Source organism: Vulpes vulpes, chromosome 12, assembly GCF_048418805.1.
Source record: "Vulpes vulpes isolate BD-2025 chromosome 12, VulVul3, whole genome shotgun sequence".
NCBI classification, from domain to species: Eukaryota; Metazoa; Chordata; class Mammalia; order Carnivora; family Canidae; genus Vulpes; species Vulpes vulpes.
Genome location: NC_132791.1, coordinates 69,556,293 through 69,580,785, shown reverse-complemented (window position 1 = coordinate 69,580,785; position 24,493 = coordinate 69,556,293). Strand labels below are relative to the sequence as shown.

Below are 24,493 nucleotides of genomic sequence, written 5' to 3'. Positions count from 1 at the left end.
AGACCTTGGTGGCAACAGCTAGCTTGAGATGAGTTGGGTCAGCTTCCTTCAGGTGTGACAGATGCTTCTCAGTTACCATGACTACTGATTGTCTCTCAGTGTCACCCCTATCCGGTCCCACCCCAAGGGATTTATTCATTTGTTTCAGGCTAGGCTCCTCTGGTGTCTGAGTTTATAGCCTCCACCCAGACCTTCAAACCATAAAGCCCAGTTATCAGCCTCCCTGTGCTAGGTAAGGAAAGTCCCAGTTTTGGATACAACATCCTAGATTCCTCTTGAAAAGATTGAGGGAAGAGGGAAAACAGCATGCAAGTTAGTTGTCCTCTAATCCTGCCACATACAATGGAAAACATTTTGCTTAGAAAAAATGGAACATGTGCCTGTGGATACATGACTCAATCAGGATTTGAATTCAGGACTTTCTGCCTCCACATCCAAATGTTAGACACTGAACATAAGCATTATGAAATAAAGCAGAAGTTAACATTTTCCCCCAAAAGAGATTTTATTGATTCTATCTCTCCTTCACCTAAGAGAAATTCATATGATCACTTGCCCAAAGATTGAGCAGATTGTCATTGCTTAGTTGTGTTCTATTTAGGTTTTTCTAACTTCTCACTTGCAAACCAAATTATAATGTATTGTACAAATATTTTCATTATTTGTAGCCAATTGATTATGTGCCAGATGACTAGGATCTGAAGACTGCTGATTTTATACACACATATATATATCATATATATACTGATATACGTTATTTATATAATATCCAGATAACATGTATTATATATATCAAAAACAATACACATTTCCCTTGGTTGATATTTCTTTCCCAAGCAAGTGTCTTCCATTAAAATGATCAATAGCCTGAATATGATCAAATGTCGATAAAAAATATGGCATTAGCCAGAGGTTTTACTCATAAAATACTAATGACAAAGGTTTATAGAATTTTCTGTTTTTAGGTTTGGTTTTATGACCAAATTGTAGAGGTATTTTCAAGTATTTTCAGTATTTTCAAGTTTGTTAATGACACAAATCTGCCATTTGTTAAAATAAGGCAGAAGCAAAAACTGAAAAGTTCCTACTATTAAAAAACATATATCCCCAGAATTTTATTTTCCCAGTTCTTTTAATCATTTCATGAAACACTGTATTGAAATGTCTCCTTAGGCAAAATGCTGTGAGGGTGATCATAAAAAGCAAATTAATAGATTCCCTTAGAGCTTGCTAACATTTTAAAGGCGTCAGTGAATTGATAAAGATATATCTTTATATCTAAAGCTATATCTAAAGATATATCTTTATCAATATCAAGAATTATTGAAGAATATCAAGAATTATAGAAGTGTCTAATCTCATGCAAGTCATGTGATATATGTAAGGTGGGTGTGGGGTGATCATTGTGTACCAATCATCATATTCACGTATATGAAAGATTCCTTCCAGAAAGATTCCTTCTGAGCTAGTAGTCATACCAACCTATGGGACCTAAAAGTGGGTTCTCCACAATAAAGCCTTAACAAATTCTCAACTACAGTGAGTTTTTAGAAAGCTAGAATTATTTGTGGAAAATCGACAGTCTGAGATAAAGGTTATAGCACTAAGATTTTTATTTTAGTAATTTGGAGATTGGAGTAATTTTGGAGATAATTCTTCAAAAAGGAGTTCTATGCTTTCCTGTTTTATTACATAGGATATGGTGTACATAATTTAAAGTTTTCTTGATCACACAGGATTATCATCTGTGATAGTAAATTTTGTCTGTCAGCTGTCAGGACAGTTGGCCAAATATCATTCTGGACATGTCTGTGAGGGTGTTTGTGGATTAAATTAGCATTCGAGTTTGTAGACTGTTCTCCCCAATATGGTGGGCCTTATCCAATCATTCCAATGCCTGAATGGAACAACAAGGCTGAGTGAGTGAGAACTTGTCCTTCTGGACTGCTTTGAGCTGGTACAGCAGTCTTTTCCTGCCTCTGGATGCTAACTAAAATATTGACTCTTCTTGGGTTCATGCCTCTTGACTGTTGGAATAGAATTTATACCACCAGCTCTCCTGGGTCTCCAGCTTGCTGACTAATGATCTTGGGACTTCTTAGCCTCCATAATTGTGTGAGCCAGTTACTTATAACAAACTGTATGTGTGTGTCTGCATGTGTGCGCATATGTGTGTCTTATTTTTTTCTCTTGAGAACCCCAACTAACACATCAGCAAAATACATATTAGCATCATGTAGAATTCAAGGATGACATTAGGAATTATTTGAGTAAGAAAGACCACTTATGGTGGTCTTTCTTAAAATCACCACTTAAGGTGATTTTTTAGTTCTCATGTGTATGAATCTGAATGTACATTGCTTTGTTTATAAATTAACCATTAGGTAGTTTTTCAAGCAATCTATTGTCATTCCTCCTTGTCTTGCTGTTTTCACTTGATTAAACTCAATAAATCAATAAATATTTCTTTATTCTTATCTTTAGAATTTGATATGTGGTGGATCAGGAAAACAGACAATCAGGATTACTGGAGGTTGGAAGGCTTGCTTATGGATAACCAGCCTAGGCTTTCTGACATTGATATTTGGCTCCTAAGGGCGGTAGTTTGTTCTCAGTCTTTAGCTAAATTCTGGAAAGATGGGTTGCATGGTTAAGAGGGTCCATATAACTGAGTTCTTATGTGTGTTTGGTTATTGAAAATAATAATTATTACTGCCTCAGTCCTAAAAATATTAAAGCATAAATGTGCATAAGGAGAAATGAATAAAAGGAAGGTTGAGGCCTGAATACATCTTCTTTCAACTATGACTCAGATCAATAAGACTGGTAGGATATGGAGGAAATGTCAGGTGCATCTGAAACTCTTGAGTTTACCATAGAAGAGAATGAATACTGGGGTTGGTTGGTGCTATGGATTGAATGTTTGTGTCCTTTCAAAATTCATGTGTTGAAGATCTAATCCCCAGTGTGATGGTATTTGGAGAGGTGGAGGCTATTTGGAGAAACTCTGATCACTGAAGTGGAATGCTCATGAATGGGATTAATACCCTTAGTAGAAAAAAAGGGGAGGATTTTTCTCTTTGCCATGTGAGTATATAAACCAGGTAGTGGTCTCTCACCAGGAATCACATCAGCCAGCACCCTGATTGTAGACTTGCCAGTTTCCACAAGTGTGAGAAATAAATGTTCTCTTTGCTGCTCAAGCTGGTTAGTCTGTGGCATTGGTCATAGAATCCCGAGCTGATTAAGACAAGTGGGGAATGAAAAGAACAGAGTAAGGAAGTCAGAGTGGCAGGGAGAATGTTCATCACTTCAAAGTGGATGGACCTAAGAAAAGACTGCATGTAATATCTTGGCTACTTGAGGTCAGAGATATGTGGTTATGTGTGGTGAGTGTGGAGAGGTGGGGAATGGCTCCCTCCTGCAAATACCAGTGAATCACTACAGTATATATAATATTTGTACCCACCTGCTTTCTGTATAAGGTACTTTGAGAGGCTGTCAAATCCCTCTGATGTCCCTTCCTAGTAATTTACTTAATACATTGACAAATAAAGAAACCATGCTGTGAATCTTGAATGCTTGCATAGCTTCTAGGGGTTTCTGTTTTCCTAAAGCAGCAACTTTTAATTTATGAATTTAATTCAACATTAATTCAACAAACACTTTTTGGACACCACCCATATGCCAGATTCTGTGGCCAGAGATGACACAGCATCTTGGGAAGCGCTGGTCTAGTGGGGGTGGAGAATCTCATGACCTGAGAAAGGCAGATGCTTAACTGACTGAGCCATCCAGGTGCCCCTCCTATGAATTTATATAAATAGAAGCATGATTTTTTCTGCATGTGGGGGAATCACACTCAGGAATTGTTCTGTTACTGGTTTTGTTTCATGGTAGGTGTTAGTGATCACTGCATTTTTTAAAATTTTATGTATTTATTCATGAGAGACAGAGGGAGAGGCAGAGACACAGGCAGAGGGAGAAGCAGGCTCCTTGCAGGGAGCCTGATGTGGGACTCAATCCCAGAACCCTGGGATCATGACCTAAGCCAAAGGCAGACACTCAACCACTGAGCCACCCATGTGCCCCAATCACTGCATTTCTTTACATAGAAGTCTTTTTCATCCTTTAAAAAACATTGTAGGGTATTCTTTGGTAAGCGTTTTTTTCCCTACAATATATCGACACGACAGGGAACACCACTGTACATGTATCTTTGCTCATACGTGCAAATATTTTTAAGGAAGAGATTCCTGTTACTGGACATAAGTGAAAAGGTGTATATTTAACATTTTGGTGGGTATTACTAAACTGGTTTTCAGATAGAGGAGGTTGAATGTAGGCTCAGGCCATGCAACATAGAGCCACCTGCCTGAGTGCCGATGTTAAAAGTCTTCTCTTTCCTGGATGTGTTCAGCTTGCTCCATGCTTCCCAGGTGAACAGGTACTAAAATAGGGTTGTAGAGAGTCATCACTTGTGGAGAAACCTGTGTCTGAAGAAATAAGCCTTCTGCAACTTTTCTCAGTGCCCGGGCTCGTAGACATGGAAGCAGTCCTTCCTGAAACAAACAAAGCTGGAATATGGGATGGCATAGGCATAGCCAGAAGACTTTACTTCAAAGAAGCAGCCTCCCAGTTGCTTGTACTCCTAGGATGTATGGCTTCTGTGTCAGGAAATGGCCACATCATGAGTGGGCAAGAGAAGTCAGTCATTTGTTCGGTATCCTCAAAGCACATATTTTATGCCTGGGATGTGCGGGGTGGGGGAGAGCCGAGGGGAACCAGTCACCATGTCCCTAAAGACATTCGAGCAGCTCAGTGGATGGTCCACAAGGCAAAGAACTCAGACTCGACAACAGCCAACACCAGTCAACAGCCAACACCAGCTTGAAGTCATGTGAGTGAACCGTCTTGGAAGGTAATCTTCAGTCCTTCAGATTATTGCATTCCCTGTCAACATTGCTGCAAACTAATGAGAAACCCTATGCCAGAGCCACTCAGTGAATCAACTCCTGGATTTTGGACCAACAGACACTGTGTGAGATAAATGTTGATTGCTTTGAGCTGCCACGGAACTTGTTATGCAGCAATGGAGAACAATTTTTAGTATCTGGAAGTAGGGTGCTGCCATAACAAAAATTAAGATGTGGAAGAAGCTTTGAAGCCAGGCAGTGGGAAGAAGCCAGAGAAACTCGGAGGAGAGTTTTGGACTTTGAAGAGAGACCCTTAGAAGAAACTTAATGACTTGTCATGAGGCTGCCTGTGAAGACTTAAAGGAAAATGTAAAAAAAATGTTATTGGGCACTGGAAGAAATGGGCTCCTTGAGCTGCAGAAAGCTTAGTGACATTGTCACCCCGGGTAATGTGGAAGCTAGCAAATGTGTCCAGTGAATTGAGTGATCTGGCTGAGGAGAACTCCAGGCAGCATGCCAAACTCCTGGCTGCTGCTCGCTGCGTATTGTAAAACACAGGAGAAGAGGGAGAAGATAAAGTTAGGACCGTCAGATAGAAGAGAGCCAAGGATTGCTGGTTCAGAAGATTCACAGTCTTTCATGGTGGCAAATGTTGCCGGAGTTTAAGAAGTAGACTCCAAGCAAGATCAATCCAGGGCAGTGTCAGTTTACCATTGGACAAGGGTGAAGCCAAAGGGGTGACTGCAAGATTCTTTTTTTTTTTTTTATAGATTTTATTTATTTGAGAGAGAGAGTGAAAGTGAGCATGAGTGGGGAGAAGGGCAGAGGGAGAAGGTGAAGCAAACTCCCCATTGAGCAGGAAACCCAATGCAGGACTGGATCCCAGGACCTTGGGATCATGACCTGAGCTAAGGGCAAACACTGAACAGACTGAGACACCTAGGCACCCCCAAAATTCTTTTTAGAATGCAGAACGATCTAAGGAGCTGCCTCAGAACTGTTCAGGCAAGCAATGGCCCTCAATGAAGTTTAATGCCTTGTCCCCAGCAGCTCCAGGAGCAGGCCAGGGTATGACAGGATTTATGTCTAAGACTTGTGGGTGTGACTTTTGTCTAACGACAAACTCCAATAAGTTTCTGTGGAGCCCCACATGGTGTTTCAGAGAATTGTACTGGCAGAAATGCTGCCAGCTTGAATGGAAAGGGGTTGAGATAACATAACAGGAGAAGGGGCCTTCAGATCCTGAATTTTTATAGGGAAGTAGCGGACTGCAGAAACTACTCAACTGCAAAATTGGGCCACCAGGTATGGACAGAGCAGGATAACTCAGAGGAGTCTAGAGAGTAGCTGAGAGTCCTGAGGAATCTTTCCTGAGCCTTGAATCCCAATCAACACACTACCAGCATGCTCTCTATAGATGTCACATTTTCCATGTGGCAGTGATTCTCACCCCTCTACTCCCATGTCCTCCTTTTTTGGGTGAGAGTGTGTATAAAGTTATCCTTTCCTATGTTGTAATGCCTTACCTGTGTGTTTTGGGAATGGGGTGGGGGCAGAAAACTTGTGTATTTCATTCTAAGGTTCTCACATCAAGATGAACTGAATCTATGAAAGCCTCATCTCATTAAATGATAAGATCCTAGATTTTGCAATGATGCTGTAATGGTGAGATATTTGGGGGCCATGGCAGATGGTAAGTGTATTTTGCATGTGGGAGGGAGGTGAATTATTAGGGACTGCAGGGTAGACTGTGTCAGTCAGTCTCTAAGATGGCCTCAGTATTTCTTGTCCCATAGTCATGATCATATTCACTCCCACACTTAATAGGGCTGACCTTTGCAACCACTGGACATGGTGAAAATGATGGTGTGTAACTTTGAAGCTACATCATAATAGACACTTCCTCTCTCTTGAGTCATTGGCTCTTAAAAAGCCAGCCACAGTGTTATGAAGACCCATAAGAAGCCCTACAGAGAGGTCTGTGTGGTGAAGACCTAAGGACTGCTGGTAGCAGGCACCAACTTGTCAGCTATATGAGTGAACCATCTTGAGCCTCATCCTCAACCTCAAAAGAAACCCTGAGCCAGAACCACCTAGCTAAGGTGCACCTGAATTTCTAACAGAAACGAACAAAAACTTCTGTTTTCATCCACCCAATATTTTTTTGGAGAGGATTTATTTTTTATTTATTTTGCATATTAAAAAAATTCCAGTATAGTTAACATATGATTTTTATTTTTTTATTAATTTTTTTCTTATTTCAACATATGATGTTATATGAGTTTCGGGTATACAATATAGTGATTCAACAATTCTATATATTACTCAGTGCTCATCATGATAAGTGCACTCTTTAATCCTCATCACCTGTGTCAACCCAGGCCCCCATTCACCTCCCCTCTGGTGTAATCATCAGTTTGCTCTCTAGAGTTAAAAGTCTGTTTTTTGGTTAAGAAGCCAAAACAACAACAACAAAAAACAATCCCCTTCGCCCCAAACCAAATAGGCTTTACCAATTACTCCTATCTGTTGGTGGATGAGAAAGCTGGTTTCTTGCATCCTTATCAATGCCTTATATATAATTATCATTCAGTGTAATGGAAAAAATATTTTGTTTCAATGTGCATTTCTTTGACTATTTAGTTCCTCTTTCTTTCTTTGACCATTTAATTTCATCTTCTTAGAATTGCTTGTTCATGCCCTTTTATTATTTTTCCATCTGGTTTGTTTTTTTCATTTTCTCTTACAATCTCTTAGACCTTTAAATTTTTTTTTCCTTTTTTTTTCTTTCAGAGGAGGAGAAGGGGCAGAGAGACAGGGAGGGAGAGAATTTCAAGCACACTCCTTGCTGAGTGTGGAGCCTGGTATGATGCGGGGCTTGATCTTATGACTCTAAGATTGTGACCTGAGCTGAAATCAAGAGTTGGCTGCTTAACCGACTGAGACACCCAGGTGCCACCAAAAACAAAAAAACATGTTCTTGATGTTAATATTCTGTCTGTTAAATATGGCACTTGTCTTTTTGGGTTTGGTTCCTATGGAATGTTTCATAATGCCATAAGATTAAATCTTATGTTCTTTTCCTTTATGGCTATTGGGTTTAGTCATTTGCTTAGGGAAACTTTATCTTGAGATTAAAAAGCTATATCTCCTATATAATATTCTGTATTTATGTAGTTTTGTTTCTTACATTTAGTAAGTTCTGTTTTGTAAGGTTGAGTTGTGTCAACTGCATGAACAGGGCTTAGAAGTTCTTCCTAAAGGTTTCTTTGAAGCAATTTTCCTAGTTTTAAGGACAATTGAATGAGAAAGAAACACGTGTCTTGTGCTTTGAGCTTCTTGAGGACATAATCTGTGTTTTGTGCACCACTATATTCATTATAAACTAATGTTTCCTTTTCTTGCCTATTTTCTATTGCAGTCTGCTGATAAGTGGGGTCTGTCTAGTTAGCTATCAGACATACTCCATCCTTCTCTTTTTTTCCTTTAACTCTCCTGTTGATGCTGAAACCAAGATCCTCTTTGAACCTGGAAGGAGACAAAGGCTGCTTCCTAGGAAAATCCAGAGTCCTCTTAGGAACAAAAAAGGCAGACGGGGAGTGGAGAAGAAGAAAAGAAAAGAGAAGAAAATAGACCATAAGGGCCTCCTAAGGACCATAAGCCTGAGACATAGAAACCTATGATATTTTCTCTGGTGCTTGTTAAAGGGACAAAAATGACTTGATGGGGGGCACCTGTCTAGCTCAATCAGAAGAGCATGCGACTCTGAATCTCTGAGTTATGACTTCAAGCCCCACATTGGGTGTAGAGATTACTAAAAAAAATTAAGTTAAAAAAATATTCTTTAAAACATGAGGGGAGGGGTGCCTGGGTGGCTCAGTTGTTTGAGTGTCTGTGTTTGGCTAGGGTCATGATCTCGGAGTCCTGGGATTGAGTCCCATATCAGGTTCTGCGCTCAGCAGGAAGTCTGTTTCTTTCTCCTTGCTCATTGCTTTTCTCTTTTTCCTCTCTCAAATAAATAAATAAATAAATAAATAAATAGTAATCTAAAAAAAAGAAAGAGGTGAAAGGCCACCTTATGTAACTCCTCTGCCCTCTGAATGGAACTGCATAAGCCAACACTCAGGCAGGTGAGGGGGACAGTGGGCCCCCACAAATTATGGCAGACTCCACCATTTACTTGTAAGTAAGGCTCATTTTAAGACTAATTTTTCTCTAGTGTCCTCCAAAGCCCTGATTTTGGGATAAGCCAAAAGCTAAAATCCAGAACAGGAAATATAAGAGTCCTTTATCTTGGAACTCTGCGTGTTAATAGCCAGAAAAACCTTTTTGATTAATCTTATTTCAACAGTTTGGTACACTTCATATAACTTATCTTTGAGAACAGAGTATGTTCTCTTTCCCACATCTTTTTCCCATTGTTTATGGGGCTGCTAAAAAAGTTTTTTTTTTTTTTAAGTTTTGTTTTGTTTTACTCTTAGCAAAGTATTTACTACATTTAAGCAAAACCATGGCTTTTATCTTGGCTAAAACACCAACTCCATGAGCAAATTAGTTTTTCCTGAAAAGTGGGAAGTGGTCAGGGATTTTGCATTCCTCTGACAAAATACCCAGCTCCGAGCTTCCCCCAGACAACCATCCCTGAGACAGAGACAGCTTTGCAGTATTGTCTGGGCTTTCATAAGAGGGCTTCCGACTCCCCTGGTCTGTCTTTTGAAGTGAGCGATGAATTAAGTCTCATCTGGGTGCTACAGTCACTAGTCAATATCAAATGAGACCCCTGCCACCTCTACGGTGCCTGCCTCGTGCTATGTCTCCTTGACTGCTGAGTCCTTTAAGATGTAAGCTTCAAACAGCCAAACCACAGGCTGCAGGCTGCATGTGGAGTGCACTTTGGCTGCCAACCCTCAAGCCTGAGAGCCTGTACTTCCCAAACTGCCACCTCTTAAAAAAGGCTTCAGTCTCACTGTATTTTAAGTATACATCTGAGTTTCTGAAGGGTGATAGAGCTAAGACATCACATGGAAAATTAATTAATGGCCACAAGTAATGACTGCCAGTCATCTTCGGAGAATGCTTTAATTCTAGTTCCTTCATTGGTTGGGATCATTTGAGGACAGTGATTTTTTTTAAACTGTAGAATTCAGTACAAAATATACCTGCTCTGTTACTTAGATGTCAGGACGAGAAATGTACATTCCATATTTAAAAGTGCCACAGCTCCTTCTTCTATTGAAATGGCTCTTTTTTTTTTTTTTTTTGAATTGAAATTCTTAGGATATTCACTGAGCCACAAGACTCAGGATTTATAACCCACCCAAGGAGAGTCTCACAAGAAAAAAGTCTTGAATCCTCAAATGCCTTCAGATGCATAGGTTAATAGTCGCTTGTGCCACTGAGGAAAACTTATCCTTGCTCTTCCCATATCTGATGGATCAGTTGTTACTTTGCCAATATTCATTTTAAATTGATCCCGTCATTTCAGTGATACATTTCCCATTACTTCCATATTTGAGTTTGTTTGGGGAGTTCTCTCATCAGTTTTTCGCAAGTTTTTGAGACACAATTTACATATCATATCATTCATCCATGTAAAGTGCACAAATCAGTAATAGTGTCTTCATAGAGTTGACTATCATCACAATCAAATTTTTCAATATTTTTGTCACACTAAAGAGAAACAGCATTAGAGTGACTCTCCATTTAGTGCCCCAGGATAACTAATGATGTAACTTCTCATTTATAGCTTTGCTTCTTCTGGATATTTCCTATAGATGGAGTCATACATGTGATCTTTTGCGACTGGCTTTTCTTCACTCATTTTCTTTTCTTCTTTTAAGATTTTATTTATTTGTTCATGAAAGACATGGAGAGAGAGAGGCAGAGACATAGGCAGAGGGAGAAGCAGGCTCCCTGCAGTGAGCCTGATGCAAGACTCGATCCCAGGACCCTAGGGTCATGACCTGAACCAAAGGCAGATGCTTAACCACTGAGCCACCCTTGTGTCCCAATTCTTCACACATTTTCAAGGCTCCTTCAAGTTGTAGCAAAGCATCAAAACTTGATTCCTTTTTACTGATGAAGAATATTCCATTGTAAGAGTATACCATATTATATTTATACATTCAGCAGTTGATGGGCATATGCGTCCTTTCCAACCCTAGGCTATTATTATGAATAATGCCTCTAATAAACATTCATGGACAAGTTTTTTTGTGTAGATGTGTATTTTCTTGGGCATCTACCTAGCAGTAGAATTGCTGGTTAGAAAGCTAAATTTAGGGATGCCTGGGTGCCTCAGAGGTTTGGCGCCTGCCTTTGGCCCAGGGCGTGATCCTGGGGTCCTGGGTTTGAGTACCACATCGGGCTTCCTGCGTGCAGCCTGCTTCTCCCAGTCGGTGTCTCTGCCTCTCTCTCTCTCTCTGTGTCTCTCATGAATCAATCAATCAATAAATTAATCAATAAATAGCTAACTTTACATTTCATATTTTGAGGAACTGACAAACTGTTTCCCAAAGCAGCTGAACTGTCTTACACCCTCATCAGCCACGTATAAGGGTTTAGATTTTACCACATTTTCCCCTTTTGTGGAAAAGACCGTCTTACCTCCATTGAATTGTCTTGGCATGTTCGCCAAAAATCAATTGATCATAAAGGTAAAAGCTTACTTCTGGATTCTCAGTTCCATTCCATTGATGAACATCTCTATCCTTGTTCCATTACACACTATCTCGATCACTGTACCTTTGTGGTAAATTTTTGCTCAACAACTATGAGCCCGTCAACTTTTTTTTTTTTTTCAAGATTATTTGGCTATTCTGAGCTACTGCATTTCCATGTGAGTTTGAGGATCAGTGTGTCAATTTCTCCAAAAATTAATCTAGGATTCTGATAAGGATTTGAAGAATCTGTACATCAATTTGGGGGAGTATTGGCATCTTAATTATATCAAATATTCTCATTCACAAACATGGAATGTCCCTCCCTTTATTGAGGTCTCTGAATTTCTTTCAACAATATTTTTTTAGTTTGAGTAGAAGTGTCACATTTTTGTTGATATATTTCTAATATTTTTGTTGCACTGCACATGGAATTGTTTTTAAATTTCATTTTGTAAAAGATTTTATTTATTTATTCATGAAAGAGAGGTAGAGACCACAGGGAGAGGAAGAAGGCTCCTTATGGGGAGCCTGATGCAGGACTCCATCCCAGGACCCTGGGATCATGCCCTGAGCCAAAGGCAGATGCTCAGCCACTGAGCCACCCAGGTGTCCTTAAATTTTACTTTCAAATTGCTCATTGCTAGTGTAGAAAAATAAAATTGATTTTTTAAAATTGATTTTTAATGTTAATTTAGTATACAGAAATCTGCTGAGCTTGTTAGTTTTATTAATATCTTCCTTGAGATATTATTATATTCCTTAAGATTTCCTGTATACAAAATTGTCATCTATGTTTTACTTCTTCCTTCCCATCTAGATGTCTTTTGTTTCTTCTTCTTCTTTTTTTTTTTTTTTTGCCTAACTGCACTGGCTAAAACTGCCTGTACAATATTTAATAGAAGCAGAGAGAACAGATATTGTCTTGTTTCTGATCTTAGGAAGCATTTAGCCTTTTTCACTAGTAAGTATGATATTAGCAGTGAATTTTTCAGTGATGTCTATTGTTGCTTTGAGAAAATACCCTTCTGTTTCTAGTTTATTGGCTGTATTTATCGTGAAAGTATTGTGAATTTTGTCAAATGCTTTTCTGTGTCTATTGAGATGATTGTATAGTTTTCGCCCTTTATTCTATTCATATGTTGTATTATATTAGATTCTTTTTAAGTTTTTATTTAAATTCTAGTTAGTTTACATTTGGTGTAGTAATAATTTCAAGTGTGCAAGATAGTGATTCAGCACTTCCCTACAGCCCCTGGTGCTCATTATGACAACTACACTCTTTAATCACAGTAATTGGTTTTTGAATGTTAAACTAACCTTTACACTCATAATAAACCCCACTCGGTCATAGCATTAATTAATTAATTAAAAGAGAGAGACTGCCCATGTGAATGGGGAGGCAGTGCAGAGGGAGAGAGAGAATTTTAAGCAGCCTTCATGCTCAGAGAGAAGCCTGCCACAGGCTGACCTTAAGATCCTGCAGTCATGACCTGAGTGGAAATCAAGAGTCAGATGCTTAACAGACTAAGCCACCCAGGTGCCCCAGCATATAATTTTTATATGTTTTTTATATGTTTCCATATATATTGCCATATTCAGTTTCATTCTACTTTGTTGAGGATCTTTGCATATATATTCATAAATGCCATCAGTTTGTGGTTTTCTTGTGATGTCCTCAGGTTCAGAGATTTTTGTTTTCTGACCACTCATGTATTCCTGAACCTCTGAAGTGAATACTTTATTTTGGTTATTGTTCTTTTCAGCTCCAGAATTTCCATTTGGTTCTCTTTAATAATTTCTATCTCTGTATCAGCATTCTCTGTTTGGTAAGTCATTCCCATCGTACCTCTCTTTAACCATTCTCTCAGTATGGTTTAGAGCTGGGTTTATGAATTAAACTGGCTCAATAGATATGTCAGGAGATGTGTCAGTAGATGTGTTTGGCAGGTGGGGGATACAAGATGATCTGCTTCCTTCTAAATGATGGACGTGTGGATATGAAGCCTAGGACCACTACAGCTATTTTCCCCACCATGGCAGTAAATAAAATAACCTGAGGATTAAGCCAGGGTCTATGAAGAAAGGCAATGACGGGAATATAGCTGAGGAAAGTTGCCAGAACCCTGATGATGTCTTAACCTCTGAATCAAAAGCATTAAAGTCTTCCCTAATTACGATGTTTTCTGTTATTTGAGGCTAGACATACTCCTTGTTAAGAGGACTTCAAAGAATCCAATAGTTTTAACTAATTAAAAAATTTTCTAGGACTCATCCTAAGTAGCAAGAAGAAAACACTGTCACATAGTTTTGTCTTGTCTAGTATGTATCTGTCAGATTTTTCTGATACTTTGTATCACATGTATTGTTTTGTGTCATATGGATAATTCTTGCACAACAATAATTAAAATAGCAGAGGAAAACTGCTACTGAATTTACAGCCATAAAATGCAACAGCAAGAGCACTGAACAAAAGTCCTTTTTAAGAAAAATCCGGTGTATTAGATGATGATGAAAATGCAAATCTTGAAGATTTATTAGCATGTAGAGTATTTGGTTGCTGATGACACTGGTTATGTTTAATTCAACTCAGAACCAATTGTGATTCTTTCCCTTCCTATAAGTGGGCACCAGCTCTCTTCTTGTCCTGAGGTGATTACTTGGAGAATGGGGATTTACAAATAGTTCCAGAGGGGGTGACAATAGTACAAAGATAGACAAAGGGGATACAATGATTTCCTGAGCCTGTTTGGCAAGCAGTAGAGAAGCAAAAGGAAAACAGAGGGTTTGATGAATAAACCCATGGAATGGATTAAGAGGAAAAGAGAAGAAAGAGCTAATGCATTGTATGCACTAATCCTGTAAAGAGGAGCAAATAACAGTAGGGAAATAAACTGGATTTCAGGGGGAAAATAAATCTTCCAGAACTCTTGTAGCCTCATTATGTTTTAGCACTGAGCAACCCTGGCACTTTTGGGATCACCATGTGGAAGCTTTGACCTCAGAATTTAGGGATAGTTTTGCATATCTCTGGTCCTATTTTTGCTGACTCTTGACCCCAGCTGTGAGACATATTGGTTTCTCTCTTCTTGCAGCACACCGTTTGGCTTCCTTTCTCTGGTTGTTAACAAACTGGTAGACTCTTTCTTACTCAGAACCTTTGGCCAAATAGTCAAGTAACAAAAGGGTATTTGATGGCAAGCAGACAGTTGATCCAATGGGCAGAGAATGGAGAAAGGGAGCTCATTCTCCAGGGGCATCAAGAAGCTAAGAGGATATAAATGATATGACTGCAGGCTGAGGGGGGATGCCCAATGTCAGTGAGAGTCTCAGGAAGGGGTGGAGGTGTCTAGGAACTTAGGCCACATCCCTTTCTCTTCTGTATTTGGTTCGGGGTTTCCTGTCATGGTGCCCTTAGGGAGGAGATTTTAGTTTGTTAATGTAGCATAATGAAGGAATAATGTGAATTTGGCCCACTGTGTCCATCATCTTGGGCCCATCTGGTTTGATCCGGTTTCTGGTAGTCTTTTGTGGTCTGGTGTCAAAATCTTCTGGGCAGGAACACCTGCAGGGGAGATACTAGAAAAAAAAAACAACAGCTTTTAGAAAAATTCTCCACGGGGCTCTTACGGTAACATGGTTCTCCCTACTCTTTGGCATAATGGGAGAAGCAGCAAGAAGGTAACTGGCTGGGTCCCTGCAGGACTGCTGACAAGTTCCTTCAAGTCACAAGGCAGGGAGCTTGAGCATGGGATCCCCCTCATTACATAAAAAGACAAAATAGGCTTGTTTGTGCCAATATATACTCTTCACTGGCCTTCAGCTTCTACGAGGGATGTTGCCAACAATAAGGAATGCCAGATCAGCCAGCAAAGTGGGCAGAAAACTGTATAAATAGCCCAGAATCTCTCTATTTTTTAAGTAGGCACCTTGGACCTTCATGCATACAGCACTGCCATTTTATGCAGACTTGTATTAGATCCTTATAAATTATTCTGATGATCAGATGAAGTCGACAAGAGGACAACAGTCAAGAATCACAGAATCCCAGCCATGCCAGTGGCCATTCAAAGGAAGTAAATGGTAATGACAAGCCACTACTGTCCATTCCCGGATGACTAGTGGAGTACAAGCCTGTAGGAGTCAAATCAAATATGGATTCTCTCTTGTGAAGTTAGGACAATCTGTGGTTTAAAAATAACTGTTCTTATGGCCTTTTAATGGTTCTGTTTTGGGAAACGTGGGCCTGTTACTGGGCTAAGAAAATAATTCTGATGTTTCCCTGATTCTGCATTTGTATTTGCTGCTATATGAACTAAGTTCAGAGAGGCTGTGTCTTATCACAGCCTCTCTGTTTGGCACCACCAACTAATTTTCTCACTGGGGTAAAGAAAAAAGAAAATCTCAGAAAAACATTTACTTTGTAGGTCAGAGTTTCCCTCAGACTTCTCAGTGTGGGTAACAGATGCCCTGGCTCCCTGCCTCACTTGCTCTGCCTGCCTCGGGAAATAGATTAGAAACATCCAAATTCAGGGGAGTCCTGGTTTGGAAGGAAGAATGAACCGAGAGAGAGAGCGCGCACAAATAATTTCTAGGAAACAGAGAATTGTAAACAGTGGCATAACGTCAATCTGGGTAAAGGAAGGGATCCGAGTACAAGGGACCTACAGCTTTTTCTAAGCCCCTGTGGTCTGGGAAAACAGATTTTCTAAGACTGCTGTTAAGCATGCCTGGGAGGGGGTGGGAAGGGGCTTATGTGTATGTGCATATTGGCAATCTTGAAATACCACAGACTTGGGGACACGGTTGTTCTAGTCTAGAATTAAAAAAAAAAAAGTAATTTTAAAAAAATGATACTGGAAATGAAGGTGACTAATTGAGGAGATTCTAAATGCATTTTGTGGATGAGTATGACCTCTGGTGTTAAACTAGAGAAATTCCAGCACTTCTATATCTCAGCGGCAGAAAGAGAAGCAAATGTCATTTTCTAAAACCTTATGGTCAGAGGTTACAGGGCATTGTTCTGTGACTTTTCTTTCAAACTTCATTCTCTCCCTCGCTCTCTCCCTCCTTGTTCTTACAGATATAAATGAATGTCTATTACCTGCACAGCGCCATCCCCATGGGACAACATTGTCTTTGTTGCAACTGCTTGACTTGGTTACATGTAATCTCTACAATCCTTTATAGGAAAAAAGGCAAAATTATGGTGTCCGTATTTTAAAGGTTGACATCTAAGTTTGCAATTCATTTGTTAATATTATAAAGAAGAGAAGAATGATGAAAACAGGAACTTCTTAAATGTGCCCCTGTCATAACCCAATAGTGTAAGATGCCCCAAACCCGCAAGTTATGAGGTCACAGATGAAAAATGAAACGTGAAGGTGTTAGGGGGCATCTTGTGGTTTTTCATGATAATACTGATAGAGGATTACCATACTCTCCAAACACAGACATTTATTAGTAAGGCAATTTTTTGGGTGTATGTGATCAGATGATTCCTTAAAACAGAAAGTTGATATGTATCTGACTTCTCTCTCCAGTCACAATGAGTTTCACAATATTTTTTCATGAGTTTTTTTTTTTTTTTTAATATTGGCTGAGCAGAAACATTATGAATCTGAGTTTTGGTATCCTGACAACTCCTCATGCTGTGGGTCAAATCTCCATTTCTTTCTTACTCTGTGCCTCCCATCCTCACCCTGAGCCCCCTTTGTGAGCTATAGGAATTCCATATATCATTGTCATAAGTCTTAGTAAACACTCTTTGTTTCTACATGATTAATGTCACTGCGCCTAATCCCGTACCAAGGCATAGAAATATAGAGGGCAAAAGACACAATATTTTGTCCCTGTTATTGTTTGTGCATCCTCTGTGTGAAGCCTTGAACTTGCTATTTGAGAACATCAGTTTGACAAATAGAATGCAGCCATTACCTATGGTATTTTAGTAATTCTAGAACCTTACATCAAATTTGATTGCTGGCAACAATCTTGATATTTGGGGAGGCATCTGTGTCATCTTTCATCTAAATTTATGAAATGCTAAGGAAAATAACTTACCATGGGAACACTTTCTTGAAGAATATTCTTTAAAAATATTTTATTTATTTTTCATGAGAGAGAGAGAAAGACAGACAGACAGACATGAGTAGAAGGAGAAGCAGGTTCCCTGTGGGGAGCCTGATGCGGGACTTGATCCAGGGCCCAGGGATCATGACCGGAGCCAAAGGCAGATGCTCAACCACGGAGCCCCCCAGGTGCCCCCCTTGAAGAATTTAATTCATAAAACAAAATCAAACTTTTCATTCAACTCAGTTGCATAGAGCAAGAGCTAGAAGCCTATAGAATGTATTACAAAGTGGAAATAAATGTATGATTGATTTTGTGCTTGAGTTGCATTTTGTTTCACATCCTAAGGCGAATAACTTAATTTGAAAGCTTTCCTTACAATTTCAAATTCAGCTTATTAGAATTGTTTTTAGTGGTCATGCTCACCATGCAATTCATGCACTATCTCCTCAGCCATCCCAGTGATTCAGTAAACTTCATAATTCTAAATAAATTTTATTGAATTGCCAGAAATCAGGATAGAGTATCAAAATAAAATGCTGGCTCCGTTTTTTAGCTATTCACATTCTACTCTTGACCAAGATAATCGAAAAATGTAAATTTCTGACAATACTCATTATCTTAAGCGGAGGAATAATGGGCCTAAAAACAACTCCGTCCTTTTTCTTTTTTTTTTCTCTTCTGGATGTTTACTTGCATGTAACAAGACATTAAAATTGTCTAACCCGTGTCCAAAGGATATCCTAAAATGAATTATTCACTCCACGGCATGGAAAACGCGCACGCGCGCGCGCACACACACTTAGGACAAGGTAAGCAACTTCAGGGCAGCTGCCGAGTAGAATATCAAGAAATCGGATCCAGCTGAGAATTCCAATTACCTAATGAGGGTGATCGGCTTACACTCTCATTTCTTGGTCTAATTCATTATAATCTCGGTCACAGAAATCATGCATTGAAATCACGCATATTCAGCTGGCTTGTTTCTTTCACGTCCGCTTCGGGGAGAGGGGAATTGCAGTTTACCAAGAAATACGACTGAGAAGCTCCCGAGATGGAGCAGTAGCAAAGGGTCCCCTACCGCTTTGGGTTGGTATATCCCCTAAGAGGAGAACACATTGCAGGAAATTCGCTGAGAACACAAAATGCAATTTTTATCGGCCCACTAGAAAGTAAATTGATTCTCAGCGAGCTCTCGCAAGCCCCAGCCCTGGCCGCGGCGCGGGCTCTCGGCCGGGGCCTTGGTTGCGGAGGTTCTCCCCGCCCGCGACCCCGCCCGCGACCCCGCCCGCGCCAGGCCCCTCGCCCACCAGCCGCCGCGACCCGCCTTTACTTGGTGTCTGTGCTTTGCAGGTGGGAGGAGGAGGAGCGCAGAGGAGACGCCGGCGGGGGCGGCGCTGAGCAGCCCCCAGACCCTCGAGCGAGCCGCCGCTCCGCCGCCGCCGAAGCCCGCGCACCCACCCACCGGGGCGGCCGGAGGGCCTGAGCGCCGGAGCCGGAGCCGGAGCCGGAGCCGGAGCCGGGGGCGCCAGCCCCTCGCGTGCTGCAGCAGGCGCCAGTGAGAGCCGGCGGCAGCGGGGAAAGCCCTCCGCCCCCGCCAGGGGGACCCGGGAAGCCCGCGCCGGCTCCTCCCGCGGACGGCGGGGATCCCCTCCTCCGGCCCCGCCCCCACCCTCCCGGCCCCGGCGCCCGGGCGGTTAACCCTCCCCGCGCCGCGGCGCACTCGGCCCGGAGCGCGGCACGCGGATCCCGACGCCCGGGCGCCGGGGCCCAGCGGCGGGGCCGCTCGGGGCGTGGGGCCCGCCCGCAGCTCGCAGCTCGCAGCTCGCAGCCGCCGGCCCAGGGTCGGGCCCCAGGCGCTCCCCAAGCCCTGCCGCACGGGCGCAGCCAGTCGCCCAACTTTTCCTCTCCCGAGCGGGAGCCCCCGCAGCTCCTTGGCCGGCAGCCGGCGGCCCACTCTCGGCGGGGCGACCGGGGGGAGGTGGGCGTGAGGCGAGGGGGCTGCTGCCCGCGGCCGGGCGAGGCGTGCGCGCGGGCGGACGAGCGGCGGGGTCGGCGCCTGGCCCGCGGCGGGGTGGCCCGACGTGCTGCGGCGGCGGCGCAGGTGGGCAGGCGGTCGGCCCGCGCGTGCGGCCCTCGCTGGGGGGCGGCGGCGAGGGAGGGAGGGAGGGAGGGACGCCCCTGCCCCCGGCAGCCCTGCCGCCCGGCCCGGGGGTGCTCCCCGCCCGCCCGCCCGCGCACCCCGGGGCTCTCATCCTGCAGCCCCCCCGTCTCCCTGTCACTCGCGCCCCCAAGCCGCGCGCGCCGCAGCTCCGTGTCGGTCCCCGCAGGTGATGTCATGCCCATTGTTTTGGTGCGCGCGACCAATCGGACTCGCCGCCTGGATTCTACCGGAGCCGGCATGGGCCCTTCCTCGCACCAGCAGCAGGAGTCCCCGCTCCCGACCATAACGCATTGCGCAGGGTGCACCACCGCCTGGTCTCCCTGCAGCTTTAACAGCCCTGACATGGAAACCCCATTGCAGTTCCAGCGCGGCTTCTTCTCGGAGCAGCCGCCGCCGCCGCGCTCGTCACACCTGCATTGCCAGCAGCAGCCACAGAGCCAGGACAAGCCGTGCCCGCCCTTCGCGTCCCTCCCGCACCCGCAGCAGCACCCGCACCTCGCGCACCCGCAGCCGGGCAGCGGCGGCAGCAGCCCATGCCTCCGGTGCAACAGCTGCGCCGCCTCCGGCGCCCCGGCGGCGGGGGCGGGGGCGGGGGATAACCTGTCCCTGCTGCTCCGCACCTCCTCGCCCGGCGGCGCCTTCCGGACCCGCGCCTCGTCCCCGCTGTCGGGCTCGTCGTGCTGCTGCTGCTGCTCGTCGCGCCGGGGCAGCCAGCTCAATGTGAGCGAGCTGACGCCGTCCAGCCATGCCAGTGCGCTCCGGCAGCAGCACGCGCAGCAGCCGGCGTCCGCCTCCCAGTACCACCAGTGCCACAGCCTGCAGCCCGCCGCCAGCCCCACGGGCAGCCTCGGCAGCCTGGGCTCCGGGCCCCCGCTCTCGCACCACCACCACCACCCGCACCCGGCGCACCACCAGCACCACCAGCCCCAGGCGCGCCGCGAGAGCAACCCCTTCACCGAAATAGCCATGAGCAGCTGCAGGTACAACGGGGGCGTCATGCGGCCGCTCAGCAACTTGAGCGCGTCCCGCCGGAACCTGCACGAGATGGACTCGGAGGCGCAGCCCCTGCAGCCCCCCGCGTCGGTCGGAGGCGGCGGCGGCGGCGGCGGCGGCGCGTCCTCCCCGTCTGCAGCCGCCGCCGCCGCCGCCGCCTCGTCCTCAGCGCCGGAGATCGTGGTGTCCAAGCCGGAGCACAACAACTCCAATAACCTGGCGATCTACGGAGCGGGCGGCGGCGGCAGCGCTGGCGGCGGCGGCGGCGGCGGCGGCAGCGGGCACGGCAGCAGCAGCGGCACCAAGTCCAGCAAAAAGAAGAACCAGAACATCGGCTACAAGCTGGGCCACCGGCGCGCCCTGTTCGAGAAGCGCAAGCGGCTCAGCGACTACGCGCTCATCTTCGGCATGTTCGGCATCGTGGTCATGGTCATCGAGACCGAGCTGTCGTGGGGCGCCTACGACAAGGTAGGCGCTCGAACCCGCGCGGCGTTCCGGGGCCGGGCCCTGCAGGGAACTCCGAGCCTCCCGGGACGGTGGGAGCCGCCCGCCCGCCGGGACAGCGAGCGGCGCTCGGGCGCGCACCCCAAGCCGCGGGGCGACTCTGGGGAAGCCTCTCCGCGCGCACCAAAGTTCTGAAGGCAGGGAGCGTCCAGCGCGTTTGGGGACATTAGATATTTGGCTCCAGGAGTCGGGGGGCGGGGGGGGGGGGTTGCTGTTTTCCTTTCCAGGTGCTCGGGATTTAGGAGACCCTTTCAACCCAGAGCGCTTGAACTCAGGATTAAGTCCCGCTGGGCTTCAAGAGCCCGGGATCGGTGCTGGAGCCTGTGATGGCCCCGACCCGCTGCCGGGCCCTCCGCCTGCCCCGCTCTCCTCTCGCTTCCCTCTGAGGCCAAGTGGTCTGAGAGATCACAGGGCCAAGACAGGTGCTCCCCTCCTCCTCCTCCTCCTGGGAGTTCAACCTCGCGGGCCGGGGACTGACCGACCCCCACTCCGGCGTTGGGGGCGCGGTGAGGGGGGCTGGTCCTGGAAGGTGGTTAAAAGTACTGGTTTCTTAAAAGTGCTTCTGTCTGACTGTGTTACAGGCGTCACTGTATTCCTTAGCTCTGAAATGCCTTATCAGTCTCTCCACAATCATCCTGCTCGGGCTGATCATCGTGTACCACGCCAGGGAAATACAGGTAACTTGGATTCTGCTCTTTGTGAATGACCCAGGGCGCTGCCGCCAGCCTGGAGAAGCGCGAGGCAGCTTTTCCCGTACCCTCCTGTCCTTGCTTGACGTTACAGAAGGCACATGCTCTAGTCTTGCCTTAGCACCTGACCTGTTCTTTCAAGAAGTTCAAAACAAAACAGTGCAGCATGTAAATTTGCATTTGCCCCTGGGTTGTATTTGTTAAACGCTTGAAGATTTTCCCCTCTCTTCTTCAGGTAGATATCCTTCCCTAAATCAGACCCAGCATTTGTTTTCCCTAAGGCCAGTTTTGTCCTAGCCTTCATCTGTAGGGTAAACACGAAGTCTCATTTGATACACCTACCCCCAGTGGGTGCGTCATTATGGAAGATAGTGTCCATCTATCTGTATCATCTTCTATAATGTAGCTTAGAGAAGAAAATAGGCTCATGACATTCGTAGCTAGTAAATGTAAATAAGACCCGAGGAAAGCTCAAACTCTTTCTGTGTCCCCAAGCATTAAAGAAAAAAAAAAAAATCTGTTCTAATACAAAGGTCAGAATACAAATTCTGTATATGTGGTAGTTTGGTAGATTTTAAGCTGCAGTCATTACACTGCCTTTAAAAAAAAAAAAAAAGTCATTTAAGAGCAAAGGCCACTGCCCTTGTGAGCAGTCTTGTTAGGAAATGTTTTTGTTTAAATGCAGCCAGGAACTCTGTTGTTGGATTTGGCTATTACTAACAATTTCAGAATACTCGTATAAAATTCATAGGTTATCTTTTGAGTTGTTTTCTTTGCTGTAGGCTTCAGTCAAAGGAATATTAAGGTTTGTGAATTAAAATGACTCGAGTTTCCAAAAATGAAGTAAGATAAGATTGGGATTTTCTAGTTTAGAATTTACACTAATACATATTTTCTGATTTATTTTTTTGGGGGGGGCAGTTGTTAGATATTTGTCGGAACTCTTAAACCCTTAAATTTCGGGTGCTTTTCTTTAGGGATTGCCCTTAAATTTAAAACATCATATAGAACTTGCCATTTAAATTTAATACTAATTACGTTAATTCAGTTTGAGGTTAGTCATTAGCAATCACAAAGAAACCAATTTTAACTATTGTGCAAAGATGCCCATGACCCTGAATGAGAGGGGAGAATGACCTCTTCTCATTTTCACATTTGCAAAGACTTGGAACAGTGTCCTTCTGAAAGGAGAAAGTTAGAAAATGAGAATTAGAGTGAGCATAATTAGAGGTAAGTAATAAAGCTGCACTGGCAAAACAAGACAGACCCGTACCAGAACTCTAACATTTCAGTAATTGACACGGAGGCCCATTTTGATTCGGTGCTTGTGATAGTGGTCTTCTGAGATTCTTTCAAACGTTTTTAAGTGATACTGAAATGTGACTTACACATGATGAGTCCATCTTCTCATTTTGACTTCAAGAGTAGACACTCAGAGCTGGGAGGAACAAAATAGAATTAATGGTACTTTGACTCAGTTTAAAGATGGGGAGCCCAAAGTGAGAAGAGGTACATGGCTGGCTGGGTCACACAGCTGGGCAGGGCAGAATGTGACCTGGCTCTGTCCTCTACCTTCTAGTCCAGCTTGATTCCTGCGGTGGTGTGGTCTGGTACTTGCCAGCGGCCCTGAAGCATGGACAGTTTTTGGTTCATGGTGTCTTTCTCTAAATCTAAAAGTTCATCATATGAATAGGTTAAGTTTAAAAGGTGGTTGTAAAATCTTCGCAGGTATTTTTAAAAATCAAGTGACTTAAAACAACTATTTTTTTTTTTTCTTGGTGCCTGGAGTGGTTTTACTTTGTTCACTGTGAAAGAGAACTTGCTGATGTTTCTATTGAGCATTAGCTTTGTACAACTGTCCATTCCTTCTGAAAAGTACACAGCTAAACAGGCATTTGTTGGGGAGACATTGGGTGATAGTCCCATCGAGGGCAAAGTGTCTTCCTGAAAACACTGACTTTTAAAGGATTATTGGGAGATTTTTAAAAAGTAACTTATAGGAATTTGTGAAGAATAGCCCAAATGTTAATTATGTGTTATTAAAACTTTTTGATACCATATTAGAACTCTTGAAACTTCTAGAAACTAATAAAAATGCAATAAATCATATTTTTATGGGTTTTTCACACTTGGAATTCCACTCACTGGCTCATTTTGAGGACTATGTCTGTTGCACAAATGCATGGGAATATTGATTAGAAGATGAATAGCATTGGTGGCAAAAATGAGGACTTGGGTTGTTCCTCTAAAACTTACAAGCACAGTGAACTTCTTTATTCTTCTCTACTTCTCTACTCAACATAAATATCCCAGAATGTTGGATTTTTTAAAAATTGGGTTTATTTTGCATGATATAGTATCTGTTAAAACAGCCACATATGGGTTGCTGGGGTGTCTCAGTGGTTGAGCCTTTGGCTCTGGGTGTGATCCTGGAGTCCCGGCATCCAGTCCCACATTGGGCTCCCTGCATGGAGCCTGCTTCTTCCTCTGCCTAAA

The 24,493-nt window shown here is 43.7% G+C and overlaps 2 protein-coding genes across 4 annotated transcripts in view; one reads left to right on the top strand and one right to left on the bottom strand.

Moving 5' to 3' along the window:
• The window catches only part of KCNN2 (potassium calcium-activated channel subfamily N member 2), a 442,631-nt gene that overhangs the window by 280,178 nt on the left and 137,960 nt on the right, over window positions 1–24,493 (top strand). The window contains exons 1-3 of one of the 3 annotated variants that reach the window (XM_072728787.1): window positions 19,122–19,205; window positions 19,978–21,272; window positions 21,890–21,985. The exons of the other annotated variants lie outside the window; for them this stretch is intronic. Coding sequence (XP_072584888.1) covers window positions 19,986–21,272; window positions 21,890–21,985 — 1,383 coding nt within the window. The 5' untranslated portion in view covers window positions 19,122–19,205; window positions 19,978–19,985. Of the gene's footprint in view, window positions 1–19,121; window positions 19,206–19,977; window positions 21,273–21,889; window positions 21,986–24,493 lie in introns of those variants that run through there. 3 annotated transcript variants of the gene reach the window in all.
• LOC140594833 (uncharacterized) lies at window positions 14,926–19,987 on the bottom strand. The gene is made up of 2 exons (XM_072731917.1): window positions 18,981–19,987; window positions 14,926–15,154 (listed from the first exon to the last, which is right to left on the bottom strand). Exons 1-2 carry the CDS (start codon window positions 19,985–19,987, stop codon window positions 15,061–15,063), a joined length of 1,101 nt encoding a protein of 366 aa, XP_072588018.1. The 3' UTR covers window positions 14,926–15,060.